General features: G+C 40.4%; 1 protein-coding gene and 1 pseudogene across 8 annotated transcripts in view; one reads left to right on the top strand and one right to left on the bottom strand.

Moving 5' to 3' along the window:
• Positions 1–14,728, top strand: part of Sept11 (septin 11) — a 101,002-nt gene extending 86,274 nt beyond the window's left edge. For 3 of the 8 annotated variants that reach the window (XM_023707664.1, XM_023707657.1, XM_023707665.1), the window contains exons 8-10: positions 849–981; positions 6,116–6,303; positions 11,806–13,059. In XM_023707664.1, the coding sequence (XP_023563432.1) occupies positions 849–981; positions 6,116–6,303; positions 11,806–11,827 (343 nt within the window). In that variant the 3' untranslated portion in view covers positions 11,828–13,059. The other 5 variants (XM_023707658.1, XM_023707660.1, XM_023707663.1 and 2 more) reach the window with 5 other exon arrangements.
• Positions 3,161–4,362, bottom strand: LOC105741135 (annotated as a pseudogene).
• Positions 14,729–21,739: the final 7,011 nt, after the last annotated feature.

Raw genomic sequence — 21,739 nt, 5'->3', positions numbered from 1 at the left:
AGATTTTTTATTCTTTCTTGTTTTTGATTGTGTGACCAAAGGTGCTTCCTATCCTCTACAAGGATATTTATTTATGTAAATATCCTTGTTCTAACTTAGAGATGTAGCTGAGTCATGGCACTCATAGTAAATGTTGGGAAAAAAAAAAAAAAGTAAAATGCTGGATTCTAAATTTTGTGTATAGGAAGAGGATGCATTTTAAAATCAAAGTAAAACTCCTGCCTGCTCTACTTACGACTAGTAATTCAATTGAATAGCAGTTTTCTATGCTACATTTAGAGGTAGTCATGTGTCTGTAGTTTGTTCACTAGGTTGAGGGCTAGAGGGTGACAAGGAGAGTGAGGAAGTGTATTAAGCACTAACTAAAAGTCAGATGCTTTGAGCTCACTCTCCCTGCATCTGATTCTCATATCACATCCCTGGGAGGCGAGTGCTTCTGTGTCTATGTCTAGGAAGCTTGGAGAGGCTGTGCTTTCCCAAGATGAGTTGGTGATGGGACCGGAACACAAACCTTGCTCAGACCGTGGGCCTATCCATTTCACTTCTTCCATCTTCTACACTTCTAGTCATATTCGAGCCCAAGCTGTCCCCTGTGACTGTCAGAGAACACCCACATGGTTTGCCATACTTGTTAGTGCTTCCTGCATTGTGCTTCCTGACTCATTCTACGTTTTGATGTATTTCTCTTTCCTTTCACAGCATAAGTGAAACAGTGTCGTTTTATCTGAGCTTTATATGGTAAACAGCAGTTCCACCTATTTTTGGAAATAGATGGGTAGCAATGATATGAACTGAAATTTCTTATTGTACAATTTCATGACTCTGTCCTTGGTTTATGGATTTTGAAGTCTTCAGGAGACATATGAAGCTAAAAGGAATGAATTCCTGGGGGAACTGCAGAAGAAAGAAGAAGAAATGAGACAAATGTTTGTCATGAGAGTGAAAGAGAAAGAGGCTGAACTTAAAGAGGCAGAGAAAGAGGTAAGCAGTCTGTCCTCCTTTAAGAGACGGAAACGTAAAAGAGATTATTTTACGAATGTTTTGCATTTTATAGCCTTTCATGTTGGTCCAAGTATTTTCTATATGCAGTTTATCACAAGCAGCACACTAAACTGGCAGGAAAACCAGTCCAGATATTCTCATCCCCATTTCAGAGAAGATAAACTATGAAAGTAGAGTAATTCTTGCAGTCACATACCTAATTAGTAACCAGTACTAAAACTGTGTGTGAAGTTTCTAGAATGTATCATACAGTCTTTGCAGTGTTGTGTTTGCTCAGTTTATAAGTCTTGAAATGTGAGATATAGGAGCATCTTTGTTACTATCTTCGCTTGTCAGCAAACTCTAAGGGCCAAGCAGCACAGGTCCCTGTAGCTCTGTCATTGGGCAACCGTCCAGAGCAAAGTGGGGCCCTTGTCCTCACCCCTCCACCATGCACTCCCTGTTCAAGCATCCCTCTAAGTATCCCTCAGTCACACTGCCAGGCCAGATTCACTGCTTTCTCAGTGTGAATGCTTACCGTAGTAACGCTTTTCCTGCTGTATCTCAGAGAAAAAGCGAGTATGTGATCTGTGTTTCTGCAAGTCAGTGATGAGCACATCAAGTATCTGAAGTATAGCTCACTACTTTTCTAAGTGAAATCAAGTAAATAATTTTCTCATTCTATTTTATTTTATTTTATTTTTTATGTTTTTGAGACAGAGTCTTGCTATGCAGTTCAGGCTGACCTTGAGCTCACTTTGTAGCCCAGGCTGATCAAACTTGAAGTGATCCTCCTGTCTCCGCCTTCTAAGTGCTGGGATTGCACCACCACTCCCAGTGCTTATATTTTATTTTTAAAAAGATTGCTGAAATTTATAGGTTATTTAAATAGTTAAATACTGATGGTTTTACTGCAGGAGAAGAAAAATGAGCTTTCTTTGCTGTTGCCTTTAAGAAACAAGGGAATGATGGGTGAGGATTTAGTATTATTATTTTTGCCCCCTACTGGAGTAATTACACATTTTATTTCCCAAACAGAAAGTTTTGAAAGTTAGTGGCAGCATTAACAATTTCTCTAGGGAAAAAATGGTGCCAAGAAGACAGACATGAAACAGGACCTCTTGGACAAATGGACACCCATTACAACCACAAGATCTTTTGGTTATGTTTGCATTTTTTTTTTTTTTTTTTCAAATTCTTTGTTAAGCTACACAGCGTAACATTTGGTAGTAATTTAATTCTGAACACTGAGGGATGGCAAAGAGTTGCTCGCTAGTGAAGATGTATTTCCTAAATGATGAAACATGCTTTTTACCTTCTTTCTGTACTTCAAAATTCCCAGGGTAAGCTGCCATCTTAATGGATCTGAGGAAAGTCTGTATGGTTTCTTTAACAGAACAAAAATAGCATTACTGTGATTAAATTATTTAGTCACATCTTAATTTTCTTTCCAAAATGTTAACTAGAGAAGCCTAGCATATTTTGCTCTGCAAATAAACTTTCAAAATGACAAACCCCAATTACAACCTACATGTCATAACATATTTTTAAAGTCTGTATTAACTATGAGAATCTCACAAATACATTGCCACAAAATATTTTAGAAAAGCTGTATGACAGTGAAACTGAGAGAGTCTACTCTCAAGGGGGAGCTGCAGCCTCTCCCTGGGCACAGGGCTTGCTACCCTAGAGGCCTGGTGGGCTCAGGCCCTAAAGATCAGCTTCCTCTCAGAGCACGCCTGCCCCACCAGGCTAGTGTACTGCAGCACTGTCACTTCCTTGCTCAGGTCTTTTTGGTATTTCCTGTAAATGCCATAAGGCATGACAGCTTTCTTGTGGAACACCTGCACTCAAGGTCAGGTTCCTTACTGTGACCTTGATCCACTTATATTTCATCTTGAGAAATGAATGTAGAACCCCATATAATAATAGTTGATACAGATGAATGTCCGTTTTGTATCTGTGTATGCAAAGTGGATGGGATAGATATATAGTTACATTCTGTTAATGAATAGAATGATTTGTTCTAATGGTGTTTGTAAATAGGATATCAAGTCCACATCTTGTACAGCAATTAACCACTAAGAAGAATGTATGCAGTGTGTTAGTTATTGAAACTGTCCTAGCGATTTGATTTGAAACTATCTCATTGCTATCTGTTTATCAATAAAATTATGAAAAAAAATAATAGTTGAGCTGTTTTCTCATGAAGTTGCCTAGTAAAAGCAATTTCTCGTAGTACAGAATAGATACCCAAGGACAGAAATGAATAAACAGGGTTATAGTACAAATGTACAGAGGAAACACAATATGGAAGGATGTCAAATACCCCACGGCATTTATCTTTCCATTGAGCCAGTACTGCTGGTGAAAGGAGCCATAACCACATTCTAGTCCATTAGGGGGATTCTCTGCCTCCAAAGGTGAACTGCAAAGGAGTCTTGTAAACTGGCTCACAGTTGGTTTATCAGGTGAGTCCTTATGAATGACCATCTGGTACCGTTTATAGACCTGGTAAGACTCCTAAAATGTGGTTTTGAGCTGAGAACTTGGTGGAGGTGACATCACCACCCTCACCTCTAGCTTGTGTGATGCATTCTCTGTTAAACATTCAAATATTAACTCTTCAAGTGATTTTGGGCTGGTTGAATTTAGCCTTTGGTGAGAACAAAGTCAGTGCCTGATGTTGAACCTGGAAAGTCTCCAATTCTCCAGCTGGGTTTTGCTGTATGACTTTTAACATTTTCCTTTCTTTTTGGATTTCCTTGGCTTTTCGACATGGATGCTTACCCAAATCAGCCCCTTTGCCTGGCTTAGGAACCAGATGAACTTTGATTGAATGTGATGGTTCACCAGAGCCCAACTTCTCTTCTATAGCTTGTGAATGAGTTAATTCATTAGATTCTTCTTTCTTTGAATTTTTTTCTTTCTTCTCTTTGCACTCTACTCCTTGAGATCACTGCTGAGTGTTTTAAGATCACATTTTATATCCAATTTATTTATAATACAAAATCACCTGTAACCACATCTTCCATTGTAGAATCCATGGGTTCATCCTCATTTCTTCTGAAAATCTCCCCTTTAACCAGAAATTTCAACATTTTTTTTAAACAAACTTTCTTGTGTGATTTTGATGGTTGAAACTGTAAAGGCCAGCACCTTATTGTATATTGAGGACAGCATGTTTGATATATGACAGGCTTGTATACATATCTCCCGCTTCTTTGTCATCTTCAATTTGTGAGATCCTGGTAATCCTGCATTGTCATGCAATGTGCCCACATCCCATTGGAGCCACTTCCCGACTCATTCTGGCAGTAGTCACAGCAGTACAAGTTTTTGCCTTTGAAATACTCTACAATGCTGGGCAGAAGCATGCTCCAGAAGCCATGGCTTCAGTTCCACCTAGGCTCAGCCGCTGGGCCCAACAGCACTGCAGCCACCACCACCCCACCATGCAGCGAAGATTTAGTATTGCTAAGCATTTGCTTCTTCATTTTTTTTTTTTTACTTGAGTCTATGAATTAGAATTTAGATTTTTATTGATACATGTATGTGTAGCTCTATCTACATCTAAAGTCTAAGAACTAGTAGAAAATTTAAAAGCCTGTCACACATAAAGATTAACCCTTAATCAATAAAATTATGACTGAAAATGACTATAGCCTCTTTATAAATTACTTCTTACAAGAAATTTCCCATAAACTATAAACTGCTGAGTCTGGGCACGATGGCATATGCCTGTAATCCCAGTGCTGAGGGGGCTGAAAACAGGAGGATGGAGTCAGAGCTGTATAGTTATACCCTGTACCAAATACATAAAGATGAAAAACAAATACCTATAAACCACTTATTTTGAAACACCAAAGTTTACGGTGGCAATTACTGTTGTGAATTGAAGCTGTTAACATAACTAAGTTGTTACCTAATTTGAGCTCCTGAAGTTCCCACACCCAATGTTCTTGCCAATCCTGAAGTTGGGCCCCACCATAAGGACTCCAAAGGATGTTGGCAACAGTGTGCACTCCTTTGTGCATTGGGTTTAGTTGTCCATTGTCTTTTTTCGTGTTCCCTCCTAGGATGGTCCACGATCCTTCATTGCAGTCTCTGTATAAGTAGCTGCAGTGCATACACCTTTCTTCAGTACAAAAGTGTGCCCAACAAACCTCAGTCAGAGAAAGATAAGTTCTTTTGGTACCATATTATGTTTCTGATGATCTCTAGAAGATGAAAAAACATTATTTCATGTACAACACATAGTTGTCGCTCTCAGGCATAGGAGGATGTTTTGTAACCCATTTAGCCCCACTGAATACATGCACACTAGCCTCATGACTGCATCTTGAACCCACCTTGCTGTAACTGGGGCTCAAATGGAGCAGGTGTAGTCCCGTCCCTGAGGTGCTGAGTGGTTCTCTCCATGTTTTTTTTTGTTTGATTGTGATCATGCCCCCCACTTACCCCACTCTCCCACCCCTAGTGCTGGGGATCAAACCCATCACCTCTCATGCATGCCTGGAAGAAGTGTTGAACCTCTGAACTATATTCCCAGCCTATATCTATCTATGATCTATTTAAATTCAGTTTGTTAGAGGCCATACATGTCTCAGCACATCTTTATAAGTTTAATAGTATATATGTGAATATAGATATGTGTATGTATCTGTAAGTAAATATGGTTATACATGTTGAAAAAAGGACTAGAAATATAGAACCATTTTACCATGAGCGAGAATTTTTTTGTTAGAATCATGGACAATTTTATCTTCTTTCTGCTTTCTTAAAATGAATATGATTATTGGAAAGACTTTTCAAGGAGATTTTTGTTCTGAGGAACTCAGGTAACAAGCCTTGGACAGATGGATGCTCCTTGACATCATAGCTTGCTCTTGCAGTGAGCCACCAAGTGACATTTCACCCTTGAAATGGAAGCAAATACAGCTATGTAATGTGATTTGCTTTTTATTTTTTGGCGGAACCAGGGATTGAACTCAGGCCCTTGTACTTGCCAGGCAGGCGCTTATTCTACTGAGCTATCTCCCCAGCCCCTGTGATTTGCTTTTGAACAGGCCACACACAGTAAGATTTCCATGTTCTCAAAGAGTCTGTATTCTTTTTTTTTTTCTTTTTCTAGCTTCATGAGAAGTTTGACCTCCTAAAGCGGACACATCAAGAAGAAAAGAAGAAAGTGGAAGACAAGAAGAAGGAGCTTGAGGACGAGGTGAACAACTTCCAGAAGAAGAAAGCAGCAACTCAGCTACTACAATCCCAGGCCCAGCAGTCTGGGGCCCAGCAAACCAAGAAAGACAAGGATAAGAAAAAGTAAGCAGGTGTCTCCCTGTTTATTAGGGAGCTCTAACAACATATTCTTCTTGCATGTCTGCCTTCCTTTTTACAGACCGGATGTTGATCTGTTACCAGAAATATAAAAGCAAGTATGTTCTCTATAGTATAGGGAAGATGATAAAGGTTTTTAAAGTATTTTTAAAGGGTACATGATTAATTTATAAAACTTCTCCATGTTGATCAAGCAACTGGGACTGGAGTAACCTGTCATCTCCTATAACATCTGCTCCAACACTAGGATTCCTCAGAGAAGACAGGTTTATTTCTCTTTAGTACCTCTGAAGATAATTCTCACCATTCTTGGTAAAGAGCATCTAAATGCACAATAGTTAAGTTTATTTTCCTATTCTGTGTTGTTGGGCATAGTGAGCCAGACACTGAGTCTGGTTCTCCTCTCAGTTCAACAAGATGTTGAACTGTCTTATTGTGAAATGCAGCCCAAATGCCCATCCAGTTAACATAACTGTGCCACCCCTCACACCACACCAGTACCCACACAAAACATTTTAAAAGGCATCCTTAATGTCATGTGCCAAAGGATCAGGCTCTGTTCTTTAGGGAGTCACTTCTCAGGATACTTCAGAAGCAACAGTCTGACTGGAGAAAGTGTAAACTCCCTTGACATTCTCCTGGATTTGAAGTTCTCCTTTGGGTGACCCTAAGGACTAGCATGTGCAATTTTACAATGATAGCTATTGGTTTGACAGTGAATATGGTGGTGACAAGAGATCTTCAAAGCAGACCATCATAAGGTCCAGTAACAAACCCCCAGATGCCACTGTCCTTTGCTTAACTCCCAGCTTATTAGATGCCAAGATTGCAGGTAGAGTAAAGAACAAACTGTTGGTGTTCAAGCCAGCAAAGAATCACATTCTAATAAAAGGGCATATGGGCCTGAAGCTTAGATATCATAGAGACGAATGTGAGCACTGCTGTGTCCACTCGGTCCTGCAGTGCGCAGGAGACTTGTCTGTAAAGCATCTGATAGTGCCTGTAGCAAAGATGAAAATACAGGCTGTGACAGAGATTAAACCAGGCTTTACACACTGACTTCCCAAGCTCTAAGGCAGTGGGAAAGAGCAGAAGTGTAGCCAGCTTCTCAAAGCAGTAACAGTATCAGTATCAATATCAAGGTAGCATGATTTTAATTTGGGTTGGTTCAGAGTCAAGTGACTAAAGGAATCTAAGGGCCCAAAGTTGGGTATTCTGCATTTATTTAGATAGAAACAGTTGCCTAGTTGATGTCCAGTGCAAGAATACTGATTTACAGCTCAGCATCTGACACTTTAATGGGGTTCTCAGTGCAGAGATCCAAATTCCAGTGACTCTTCCAGGAAGAAAGTGAAAAACATTAAGCATCACACCCTTGATCTAAACTAGTCCAAGAGAAAAACAGGTGGTGTGGGGGCGGTGTGGGTGTGAGTATGTGGGTAGCGTGTGTCTGTTTCATGAATGAAAGAATTAAAGGTGCTGACTCACAGCTAAGGAAACCCAAAGTCTAGGTTTTCTTTCTTGTGCATAAAGGCACAAGTTTTAAAGCAAAATATGTTTATGAAGGACCAGTAAATGCTGGATGTGCCTTTACACAATAACACTTTCTAGAGCTGATCATTATATATATACTTCCCAGTGTAGGGAGGTTTTTCCTTTCCCTTTTCAACATGTTCAGTTTCTTTTTTCCTAATGTGCATATAATACTTTTAAAGTTTTTGTGACCCAGCATGAATTCTATTTAGCTTTATTTAGTAGTTTCATTATTAATAGCACTAGATATGGTCACAATAATCAGCCAGGTTCTGTGCCTGACAATGGCATACAATTCTTGTGACACTCTTTAAAGCTTTTTCCGTTTTCCATACTTCTTAAGTGAGAGCTTTGGCTGGCAGGAGGCTTAATGTATAAAAGGAAAAACAATCACCCTTACTGCCAGTGGCCATGGTAGGTTTTGATTAGAGAGGATAATAGAAAAATAGTAACCAGGGTAACCAGCGCAACACCTTGACCAGAATTTGCAGGTGCAAGAATAACCACATAGGCCTCTTGGGAGCTGGCTTTCTTTGAGGTAGAGTTTACAGAGAAGCTTAAATTACTTGCTGTGCTTCAACCTCCAGGCTTAAGGTTTTTTTTGTTTTTTGGGTTATTTTGTTGATAGACATGCTTCTTTTTTTAACATAGGTAAGGCTTTTTACTTCTCCTTGACATGGAGTAGCATGAGAATTTATAACATTTCCTAAGATTGCAGACAAGATAGTACTAACCCTGGCACTGCCGTTAGCTGGACCCCTGCCATCCCTAGCCACCAAGTCCCTGTGCTTGCTAGTGGCTGTGCCGTAGTGCTGGGACTGCCCAAGTGTATGTTGTCCACTAGACAGTGTTCATCTGTTCTGAGAACAGTTTGCACAGTTGCCAGCAGTCTTGAAAGAAAGCTTTCAAATTTACCATTAAAAACTGGTATGTAGCCAGCTGTGGTGGTACACACCTGTAATCCCAGCACTCCAGAGGCTCAGCAGGAGGATCAACTCAAATTCAAGGCCAGCCTGAATTATAGAGCAAGACCTGATCTTGGAAAACAAACAAACAAACAAAAAAAACTGGTGTGTAAAAACTACAGTTTACACAACCATCTCATCTTTTTTTTTTTAATTAAAATTTTTGTTAAGGAATAAAGTTGCATGTTTTGAATTTGGCCACAGTTAGATATACAATCTTGGGTTTGGCCTTGATTGCTTTGTACTTTATAGAGAGGGGAAAGCTCTTGGTATCGCCATAGCTATACCCATGTAACAACTTTTTTTTTGTTGTTGTTGTTGTTTTGTTTTTTTTCCCAGTTATACTAGTAGATTAGAAGGTTCTCCATTCATTCTGTTCCAGTCCCCAAGCTAGTCTGGACCTCTCCCAGTTACTTATATAGACATTTATTGTTTATTCTGTTTCCTTCAGCTGTTCAGAAATGGAACATGATGCTCCTAGTCAATTATGTGGGACCCACACCTAAGAGATAATGGTTTTGTGTTATCTGAGAAAACAAAAACCCAAACAGTAATTCTTTTTGTGAGAATACACAGTGGTTTCAAGAAGTCACTTGTGAATTCTGAGTTTCATGCAAATGGGAACTAACCACGTGTTCTGTAATTAAATATTAAAAATTTGCTTTTGCTTGTCATGTAGAATATCTTACTCAAGTTTTTGGTTTCAGTTTCTGTCAATTCCATAATCATTGCATGAGCATTCACTGTCACTGAATGCTGGTGCTGGCGCTCCTTTCTTTTTAATTTATTATTATTTCTAACTTTTTTGTTTTGTTTTTTAACTTGCAGTGCAAGCTTCACATAAAGCCTGGCAAGCCAAGGATGTTCCCGCATTCATCTGCTTTTGCAGTAATAGTGTACCTCTATCATCTGTGTCTTTTGGTTTTATTTTGTTATTTACCCTTTCCCAAAAGCAGTAACTCTTAATTTGTTTTGCTGAATGTCGTTGGGTGGTGGAAAATAATAGTATAAGGGAATGACAGCCAAAGTTCTGTGCAGCTGGACTTTGTTTTTGGAAAGTGAATGACTGCCTTTTATGCCTATTCCCAGAGGCAGCAGGAGCATGCTTGTTATTTGTATGTCTCTTTGGACGGAGGAAAGTGGGGTAAAATGCTTCCTGTACATCTGATGTGAAAACTTCTCACCGCCTCAGCAGCTGAACAATAGTCCTGAAAACAGCTTGCATTTTTTGATTATTCATCTCCATGACTTCAGTCCCTGAACTCTGTGTCTCTTCTCCATACTATCCCCAAAGTAAGGTAGATTTGTAGGTAAGCAGAACAGTAATATCAGTGTAGATGACTTTTACTCATGCATGAGTTTTTTCATTTATAGTAGCATTCTTTTCACTTGGGTTGAGATTGTATCTGAACACCCACCTCTGAGAGCTGGTCACGTTGCTGTGGCTGTGCTCATGTTTACCAGTGTAACTTTGGTCCTCTCACAGATTGAGATCTCGTTGCTTAGCGGAATCTTCCACCAGCCTGCCTATTGCTTGCAGTAAGAAGTCTTTCTTAAACACATCCACATTGCTCTCAGCGGGCTGAGGGGCAGGACCTTATAACTGATTGCAGGCTGTTGTGCACTTTTACTAATTGTGAGAAAAGTGCTAGAAATATTTCAAATAAAAAATTTGCTATAAACCATGTGTTATCAGCAGCAAATTTGAGAGGACCTTGTCAGTTTAAGGCCCAGCTATGAGATGGAACATGACATGACTTAAGTCAAAATTCAGCTTCACATCCAGCTTTCTTGCTGGCATTTGGAATCTAGTTGTCTTGAAGGGATTTTCCTCTCTGGCTTCCCCCCGCTCCCTGCCCCTCCATCATGCTCCCTGCCCTCCCCCCCATCATGAGTAGTTCCACCTCCTCTTATGTGGGGCCATTACCTCCCCCAAGATCAGTCCTGACTTAAGTGCCAGGATATATACTTCCTGATTGGTATTGAGAAGGGTATGTTTAATCCCCCTTCTGTGCTACCCCTTCCTGATGCCTGATCCTGCTGCAACAAGATCCTCTGCTTTCTCTGTAGCATACCTCCTCTTTTACTTGAGAGGATAACATTCTCACAAACCCAGTATTTTCCTTCTCCCTTTTCAGCCTGACCACCGCTAGTTACAAGTAAATAGGTGGGGATACACTACACCTCCCTCAATATACACTTTTTGTGTTTGTTTTTGGTACCAGGAATGCAACCCAAGGCCTTGCACTTGCCAGACAGGTGCTTTACCACTGAGTTACATCTCCAGCACAATACACACTTTTTAAATTTAATTTTGTATCTAGTTCCAGCAAAGATTTCTTTTCCTTCTCTTTGCCCCAGCCATAGGGAGGAGAGAAAAGGGATATCTTCCATAATGTAGACTTCATTAAGCAAAGTAAGAAAATTGCATTTACTGATGTGCAGTCTAAGTGAGGTAGAAACTGCCCACTAGAAGCAGCAGCACTGTGGTCCTCATACATTGAGGAGCCATTAGGTCTGTGTTTTTGTCTTCTCTTTTGTTTTGGTAAGTCCTTCCAGCTGTGGAGCCCTCAAGTGCTGGCCAGCATGCTGATCTAACCCTGGGCTGATTTGTTCCTATGCTGGGCACCTCACAGAAGCTTGAATACTTGTGTCGTGTGCTTGTTCCTGCCCTTGCTTGTGTGAGCATTTTTGCTTTGTGCCTTGTATAGAAAATACACTTTTAAATTCTATCTTTTGCATCCTTAAAAACAAGCCTAGCAACAAAAAGCATTCAGCTGACTTTTTGACTCCACATTTATTGATTTTTTTGGCATTAAATTTTTCATAGCAAAATAAAGTTTATGGAGAGTCAGGGAATAAAAAGTCAAAAGACAGCTTTTTTAAAAAAAGTGTTGCTTCTGAACTTTTCTCTACCCCCTCTCCCCAACCCCAATTAGTTTGTTACTGCTGCTTTTTCTTTCTGTATCTGTGCCTTTTTTCACAGTAGTCCTTGGCTCTGCACGGAATAAATGATACCCTCAAATCTAATTGGATATGCTTTCACCTTTGCATGTAAGTACAGTAGTAAGAAATCTTTGGGATCTGACTTTCTAAAATCAAATGGAATGGAAAGATTTTTTTTTTTTCCTTGAAGGGGTGTAGAGAGAGCATAGTCTGTAGCTTTGAAATAAAACCTAAATATGTCAAAATGGCCATATTTATATATTTTTCACAATTTGTTTTCCACTACTTAATCTCATTGTGAAGTCAGAAATGACTGATCCCAGCCTGTGTTCTGCAGTATTAGGGGCATTACTGGCTATCACAGAGGGTCTTGGATTTTGACTTTAATAATAGTGAAGCTTCAGTGAGAAAGTGACCTTATATTGAAAAATACCAAGAAGACCCTTAATGCTAAGTTGCCCTTGTGGTCACTTACATTTTGGATGTTAGTTAATGGACTCTCTCTAGTATTTTGGTCACTTTTGGAGGGGAGCCAGATGACTCTCACTGGCCTCTTATTCAAGCAGTGACTATCTTTTTGGTCCTTCTGAACTGTAGGTTATGATGGAGCAGCATGTATGAGAATTTACTGGGGTTCAGAGGTTTATTTTCCTAGTTTAGGGATAAGAGTTTAGGCTCTGGCAGTTGGTCCAGGTTTTCTCCCAAAGGGCATCACAACTGGGGAACTGTTTCATGTAATAATGGGCACGGGCTTTTGAAAATCCTTCTGCTCTGCTTTGTGCCTCACCATCAATAACACACTATTTCTTGTGCACCTCACTGGAACAGACTTGGTTTCCTCACATTCTTGACATACTCTTACATGTTTCATATACAATGTTGAGTCAGTCGAGTCAGGCTTTTCAATTTCCCTGAACCGTGTTCTGTGGTCTTTGTGTTTCCACCACAACTGTCCATTCCAATCCCTTGGCTTTGCCATTTGCAGGTGCTGGAATTATATCTCAGATTCCATAAGTCCTGGTTCTTTTGGGCAGGACACATATGTGATGACTCCTTATCAGGATTAAGACCTACAGAATCTAGTTTGTATGTAGGTATGAAGGGGATTTTTTAAAAATAAATTGAAAATTAAGCTGTGAACAGCAGTAGAATTTTTGTCTTATTTTAAAATATGCTGATATGCCTTAAACTGTAGTTGTAGATCTTTGTTATTTTGCTGTTTGGAAATAACTGGTGTTTCCTACAACTGTTGTGTATTCTTCACTTTCAGTGTTAATACAGAATTGTCATATATGTACGCTGCATGTTAGATGCTTGTCTTTTTTTAAAAACTAAAATAATTGTATTGATGTGAAGCATATTATTTCTTCAGTTATGAAAGTAGTAACTCAGCAGCGTGCTGGGTGATTTGGTTATCTGTTAAGGTAGCAGGGGTGAACAGGTAATCTATGCATATATATCACTAGTGCCAAGACAAAAAGGGGGGAAATATATTTTTACCCAAATCCCACATTGTGTGCCCTTTTGTGAGTTCTTTTTGGTCACTGCTTGATATGCGTTTGTACATACACGTGCTTACCCTGTTGGGAATGGGAGAAGGATGGCAGTGTTCCCTGCTTTTTCACCTTGTATCATGTGTGGACTTCAGATACTCCTGCTTCTTAAAAGAGACAGCTTGTGGTGTCCTGTCCTCCCACACTGCCTCTACCACCCTAGCCTGCCTGCCCCAGACCTCACTGTGGGAAAAGGGGTTGTTCCCCAGAGAGGGAACCTCCTCTTCTGCCATGGGGCCCATCAGCTTGTGTCTCCTGCTGCTCTTGGTGACGCCGTCCCTTTAACTGACACACCACTGTTCCTCCACAGATTATTGTACAGAAGCACTTTTTTTTTTAAAGGCTTTAAGAAGCAAATTTGAATCTGAACCTTTCTTTTTTCTCTCTGTAGCTTCTTCTTTATGTAACCATCCCGTTGACAAGCCCTACTCTCTCCTAATGGACATAGAGCATTAGAAGAGCAGGAGCTGTCTGTCACACGTGTTGGGGAAGAGTTACCTCATTTCCACCATCGCCTCTTGTTCTTTTAAAGTCTGGGTCAAATAATGCACTGCTGTTTGTATTTGTCAATGTCTGTTTACAAACCACTGGCCACAGTGGCTACTGAAGTGACTCTACTCCCAAAACATAGTAACAATTAAAAGGAAAAGGAAATCAAGTGAAACAGGGAGTGTGGGCCCAAACCCAAGGTCTCAGGCTGGAATCCTCTTGCTTAGCTGTCACATCATTGAAGCTGCTAATCAAGAACTTGTGGACTCAAGAAAGCATGTATCCCTGAGCCCTGTCCGAGGTCACCACCACCTCTGGGGCAGATCAACCCATGGTAACTAGTGTCCTTCCTGCTCCATGAGCTCCAGGTGGGCTCCTTACCACTGTCAGGTCATGAGATATGGGCAACATTTTTCTTTCTTCTCTTAGTTTTGTGGGTTGTTTTGGTGTTTCAGTTTTTTTCTTAACATTTGATGTTGCATGCACAGAGATAGATGGAAGTTTTTCTTTGGAGTGTCCTATTGATACAGTGTCTTTATTTTTCAGCTGACCAACTGCCTCTTGAGAGAGAAGTGGGCATCCTTCCTTTAAACTCGGGAACCATTGTGGTGTTATTTGACTCTGTTACTTGCATCCCATATATGTTATTTTGGAATTGGGATTCTGCTTTTTGTATTGGTTACTGAAACTTTTGGTACCAGAATTATGGTAATTTTAAGCTCACTTCAAGGGGAATGTAACTGAAGCCTAAATCATAAAACTGTTTATGCTCTCCACCTTAGGTACAACAAAAAGAATCCCCCTTTTTGTTACTAGGATTTTGATCTACAAGTCTTAATCATGTTTAAAATATGCCAGTGTTTGATAGAGGCTTTTTTTCTGCTTTGGGGGCTCAATTTATATTTAAAGATACCTTCAAATAACTCTGGCCCATCCCTGTCTTTATTTATCATGAAGCTTTGTTTTAGCTTGCATCCATGTTTTTTTGTTTTGTTTTTTTTTTTAACCAGGACCCACATTTCCTAACAGCACCTCCCAGATAAGCATCATTAGCAATGGCTCTGACTCACATTGTCTTCTCAAAGGGACAGAGGTGGCTTTCTTTGAAAGTGTGCAAAACCCTATTGGAAGTAAAGCATTCATAGTGGATCATTTCAGATGTACCTCATCTACACATACATCTGCCAGTTGAGTGAGTTTGTGCTTGCCAGTGCTGATGTGTTAGTGATGAGTCAGATTCAAGACTAGGTTACTGTCACAGTAACCAACTCTTGTTTTATAGTTAAGGGACAGTTTTCAATCTATTATATAATTGCATATTTTAAATCATCTTCCAAATCCAGCATCTATGGCAAACATCTTCATTTTTCAGCTCCACAGTGGGTAGATAATAAAAATATTATGGCAGGAGTTGCATTTGGTCAAGACCCTTAGAAGTGGATAGCGAAGGCACCCCATGCTTCTGTTGGATGATGAAGCAACATCCTTGCTGCTTTGATTGCTGGAAGGAGGCTCCTTAGGGCAGTTAGATAAGCACACTGCCAAGTGCCTTTACTTAGAAATAATAAATTCCAGTAAAGTCACATTCATCTGTGCCACTGAATGATCAAAACATGAATCAAAAGGCATGCCCTTCATACTGTACACCACTGAAATCTTGTGACCAGAGTCAGGGGTGGGCGATACCAACTCTGGCAGACTGTAACAATTACCAGTCTTGAAGTTCAAACATGTAGGTTTATCAATACCATTGCAATCATTAGATTTACTTAAATTCATTTTTAATATTTTAATATCAACCTTAGTTTGTCACTCATTTTAAAACCAAGTTTTCCCCTTGAGACAGGGTCTTGTTGTCTTGTCCAGGTCAGCCTTGAACTTGCTTTGTAGTTCAGGCTGATCTGAGCTGCTCAAGTGCTGGGGAACAATATTTAAAAATAAAAAGGTAGAATATCCATTACCTCCTCCTTGTTGGGATAAGGTGGCATAAACAAAAAGAGGCAAGCTCTGCTTGGAGCATGCCTTCACAGGTTTTGAGTCCATGGTCAGGTGGCTGAGACACCATGACCAAAGGCTTGGGCAGGGGAAAGAACTAGTGTGAGAAGGGCCTAAGGACAAGATACCCCCTTCAAAGGCTGCACCCGTAGGGCTCACTTGGAGCCCACCTTAACTCTGAGTTCATCAGGTTGATCCAGTGCTGAGCCAGTACCCTTGTGATCCAGTTGCCTCCCAACATCCCCATCTCTGAACCTGCGACTTTAGGGGGAGTTTCAATACATTTAACAAGGTGTTAACATTTTTCCTCAAAAAAAGGTGTTCAGATATTGCAGCTGTTTTCCGTAGCAGTCCCCTATTACGAGGAAAGATACGAGTAAGCAACTTCTAGGAACAACCTGTGCCAGGCAAGTTGGCCTCTGCTCAGTGACCTAAGGGAAGTTGGCCATGGACACCACTAGCCAGGACACTGGTAGGTTCTGAAGTCCCCATCACTGACAAACTAAGGACGTGAAGTCATTACTGACTTATCTCAAGCTAGACTAGAAAAGGGTAATTGAGTCACTGGAATCTCTCCATTGGTGAGGGGGGGGGGGGGAGAGAGAGAGAGAGAGAGAGAGAGAGAGAGAGAGAGAGAACTGGGGAATGAATCCAGGGTGTTTGCACTGAGCAAGGAACTAAATCCCTAGCCCCCCTTTTTTTTTTTGCTCTGCTTTTTGGGACAGGGTCAGTAGAACTTATCAGAGAAAACTTACGTTTCAGTTTTTTTGTCTACAAGTTGCAAAGACTATCTGTAAACAATTTTTAATGTGTGAGAAACTAAATTCATAATTTTGACTGTATTAGATGACCTTTCTTCAGCAAACCTTTTATGCTGCATAGACTCTGGAGATTGACAGGTGCTTGGGCTTACTTAGAAAATGAATTGCTTGAATTGTTGGGACTCTGGTATCTAGTACTCTTGACTTATGGCCTCTGGCTTACAGATCCATCTCTAGCAAGCAGCTGGCACACTCAGAGCTGAAGTTAATTAAATGTGTTCGAGGTGACTATTTGTGAGGCTAGCTATCCACTTACTTCCCTTTCCAGGCTTGCTATTGTGACTAGTAGCAATGTATAAACAGCCCAGCATTGTGGTGCACTGCTGTGATCTCAGCACTTCAGAGCTTGAGGCAAGAGAATCCATAAGTTCAAGGCTAGCCTGGACTGTGTGGTGAGGACTGTCTCAAAAGATACTCCCCCTCTTTCTCTACTCCCCCTTTGTCTACCCCCCCTTCTCTACACGCTGTAGGTATACATGATACAGATGACTCCACATCTACCTCAAGTTATTTCCTGTATCATGAATGGATGGCCTTCCAAACACTGTATTAACTTTCCTTCAGAATCATAACACCTAGATAAGAACAGAAAGTTACTACAAAGATGTCCCTGTACCCTTGCACATGTGCACGCACACACGTGTGCATACACAGGTGTATGGAGGAGAATAACAGCCCACAAAGAGCTGGACTTAAGCCATGCACTCTGCACATGGCTTCTGGAACTGAAAGTTGTAGGCCTAGGTCACCTTGCTTTTTACATCTACTCACTCTTCTCAATACTTGATTCTAGATGGTGCTCCAGGCTTGTAAGTGTTGGGGATGCAGCGACATATCACCAGCTGCACTTGGTCCTTAGCATAGCTGCTAACTACAGCAGACTTATGGAGTAAGGGTAAAGGTGAGCTCTTGTCTGCAGAAGACAAATGATACTCTACAAAGCAAAAGGGCCCATTCCCCTCAGGGCCCATTTTCATGGCTGCCTATCTCTTGTCCTTGAGTCTGGAGTGCCCTATGCCCAACAAAATAAGTTGTTTCAGTTCACTGTGAGGGCTATTAAAACACTTTCCTATTGCCTTAATTTCTGTAACACAGCAAGGTTAAGTCAGAAGTTTAAGCTACTGTAAAGGTTATGCTTTAAAAGTCAAAATATGGGCCGGGGAGATGGCTCAGTGGAATAAGCGCTTCCCTGGCAAACGCAAGGACCTGAGTTCAATCCCCGGTTCCACCAAAAAAAATAAAAGTCAAAAGGAGAGTTTCCATTTCATTCGTGTGTGTGTGTATGTGTGTGTGTGTGTGTGTGTGTGTGTGTGTGTGTGTGTGTGTGTGTAACTGGGGACTGAACTCAGGCCCTTGTGCTTGCCAGGGAAGCACTTATTCCACCGAGCCATCTCCCCGGCCCTCCCATTTCATTCTTAACCTATAAGTCCTGGTAACTAAAAACCTGGAGTTGTTGGCTTATGTTTCTGATATTCTTGGTTACCTTACTGTGCCTTTTCAGTGATGAATACAAGAGATATTTATTTGGGTGTTACACATTTGTGTACTGTAAAACCCACAGCTCTAGGGTGAAAAAGAGCTTTGAATTGAAATTTCTTGGTGCAAGTGGTACTATATACACTTAATATTTTCTGTTCCAATGAATAATGAACTCAAACCCAAAGCAGTGAGGTTAAGGCATGCAATAGGCTACTTTGTAGGACTGCATACAACTTGCTAATTTGGATACTTAACTTCGGTTGTTTCAGACACCCTGGTCTGAGACTTAGTATCCATGGCCTTCCTATGGGGCTGATATTGCTAAAGTTCCTTTAGTGTTACATGCAGAGGCCCCCTGTGTCCTAAGTGATATGAACCCAGAATTATGAAAGGTGTTGATGCGCTGGACTCAGGAGGTGGGTTCAACAGCTTGTTAAACATATATAGACCCAAACCATTCTTCAGAAATGTTAAGATACTTCTTTTTCTAGAAGCACCATCTAGTGGCCAAAACTCAAAGTATTACTTAAGGTACAGAAGACAGAAATTCTTTTATTAATATAAAGGCTGATTTAAACAATTTTGGAGGCTTTAGAAGTAGTATTTGTGTACTAAATAAAACTGCAATTTAAAAAAGGAGTTTGAGGTGAGTTAGAAGTTGAACCCTGTTCATAATTTAGTTATATGGCACTGGATAAGTCCAACCTTCAATTTTCTAATAAGAACTCATGATGCTTTGTGAAAATGTTTTGGCCCAGTGTCTTCCCTTTCCAGTTAGAAATGGAGACTACTTTATGATGAAGATAAGCTCTCCATCACACTGGTTGCACATTAGTAGTTTAACCATTTTCTTCTCAAATGAAAGGCCCCATGCTGCTTTGGGCAGCAGTATTCAAGCACAACTTGCCCTCTTGCTGGAAGAACTCAATTGAGTAAATGATATAGCTTGTCAACCCAGGTATGTGGAATACGGAGGACCAGTGGCTGCTCCTAGGAAAGAAAAGTACTTTCATGAGTGGGCCAACATCAGTGTCTTTACTTCCTCTAGTGGGAACCTAGGCACACTTTCATCAGATTGGATGAATGAAGAGCCATCCCCTACCTTCCCTCAGAGTTAAAGTAGTGTCAGGAACATCGCTGAAAAGTGGACTGTCTGACCTTTCATTCCCCTCTACACCAAGTTCTCTTAGAGGACATAAGACTGTCTTCCAGAGAATGGAACAAATTGCATCTTGTAGTTTTACTGTTTCTGTTGAGCTTTACAGAGCAAGATAATTCAACCATCAGGTGGCAGATTGAAGCCATTTGCACAAAGCTACATACATCAACAGCCCTTATGACAGGGTCTCACAAAGTCCCTAAATTGACTAAGGCAGTACTGACTTTTATCCTTTTGCCTCAGCCTTCCTGAGTGGCAGGATCATAGATAAGTGTCATAATGCTCAGCCACCAATTAGAATACATAATCTTAGTTTGTGATGTGAGGCCAAAATTTAACCCAAGTAATCTGGGACAAATTCTTCAGTGAAAATAGGAATGAATTTAACAGCAGTAGTACTTTTTTTCTGGAAAGCTCCAGTTTATAATTTGCTCTTGAGGTATGGAGCTGAGGTCTTTAGAACTATGGCAGGGAAAGGATAACTGAAAGGCACTCAGGATAATGTCTTCAAGTGAGCTGAAAAGCTGTAAGGCACCAGAGATAGAAGGCCAACCTTCCCCTTGATTTGGTGTCCCGAAAATGTGAGATGGTATCTCACTGTTGCCCAGGCTAGCCATATACCCCTGGGATATAAGCTATCTTCTTGCCTTGGCTTCCAAACGGACTATACACCAGTACGCCACTGTTCCCACTCATCATCTCCCTTTAATATTAGAAGTAATCCTTTAGATTGCTATGGGACTATAATATTCTGACCTGAGGCTTACTTTTATCCTTAGTTTTCTACATTAAATGTTTTCATAAAAGTTTTAAGTGTTATTTGTTCTGTAGGTACCAAAAGGAGTGCACCCCAAAAATATGTGGTTGAGGAAAAACTTGTGTAAATATTTTAATACTAAATTTGAGGTGTCATGAGAAGTTACCTTTGGACTCCACAGTTACAAGAGGTGCTCAAAGTGGTGACCATTAACTTCCAGGTATTTATTAGTGTGGAGCGCAGCTGCTTGGGTGTATCCTTGGTCATTTGAGATTATTACACTTGCATTTTCAGTTTCTTGGATGCCAGCAATGTAGTGGGCTTTCTATGATATATGACATCCTAGAAGTTCCCCCATACAAGGGTAACACTATCTCTTGAAAGAACATCACACTAAATTTCTTTTTCTGAGTTGTGTATATATATATTTTTTGGCAGACTTTGTACTTAAGTTTCTTGGGAGCTTCCACAATTTAGAACTGAGAGATAGAAATATAAAAAAGAAGATACGGATTTTTTTAAGACAGGGTCTTGCTATGTAGCAGCTCAGGCTGGTGGCCTTGAACTCAGTGATACTTCTTTTCTCAGCTTCCCTGAGTGCTAGGATTACAGGCATGCACGATTACACCTGGCTCTACAATACGGGTTTTTAATGTGTTGCAACTGTTGAGGGAAAAAACCACACAACTGTGAAATCAATCCCTTGTTATCTTTAAACATGAACAGTTAATTCTTTTATTTTCCCTCCCACTCCCTATACTAATATGTGAGTCAATGCTTCCTCTTCAGTTGGATTATAAGGTAAGGTCACCTAACAGGTAGGTAGTGAAGCATTCCATGAGAATTTCCAAAGTCAGATGTTGACTGAGAACAAAATCAGTGGGCATGCAAACTAGATATGGATCTGAGCCTGCCCTCACAGTCCCACTAAGATGAGAATATACTGTGTGGATCAACAACCAATACCCCACTTCCCAGTGAGAAATTATGGAATTCTTACAGCTAAACTCACAACCTTCAAGTCACAATCAAATTTCACTTTCACATTTTCAATAAGTCTGTTCTTAGGCTGCTGTTCTCCGTTGTTTATTTTCTGTGGTTGGCTCAGTCTGCCCTGGAGGCAGGGCTGGCATGGCATAGGACGCCAGGGATCAAACTGTGGTCCCAGCGCTTTGCCTAAGCAGGCACTTTAGACCTCTGAGCTATTTTGCCAGCCCTGTTCCCCTTAGTTTAAATCACAGGAATGAATACCTTTCACACAGTTACAGACACAAAGGTTAAGGACAACTTTTTATTGCTACCAGAGGCTTATATCATCAGTGCATGGCTCTGACTACAATACCTTCCTCAGACTACAAAGGGAGCCCAGGATCCAATAGTCATTACGAGAAGCATGGGTAGGTTGGGAGATGGGAATAATCTTTATCCGAAAAATCTTAACACCCTAACAGAAAGGAGGGTACTGAATTACATGTTATGCAAATCACAGAGCTGCCCCAACATCTAGACAGTCTCCTACTGATTATAAATGAGTGGAAACAGATCAGTTACAAAAATCTAATTCTGTTACATTTCTTTGGTGAGCACCTGGATATATTAACTTTGTCACACAAATCCCTTTATACAAATGTCAAAAATGCTTTTAACAAATCATAAGCGTTTTAGTTATAAGCCATTTTAAAGTTTAAGATAAAATATGGTTGTTTTGTTTTTAAACTCTAAAA

The sequence above is a fragment of the Octodon degus genome, unplaced genomic scaffold (genome assembly GCF_000260255.1).
Source record: "Octodon degus isolate 3935 unplaced genomic scaffold, OctDeg1.0 scaffold00305, whole genome shotgun sequence".
Classification (NCBI taxonomy): Eukaryota; Metazoa; Chordata; class Mammalia; order Rodentia; family Octodontidae; genus Octodon; species Octodon degus.
This window is presented reverse-complemented; position numbering and strand designations above follow the sequence as displayed.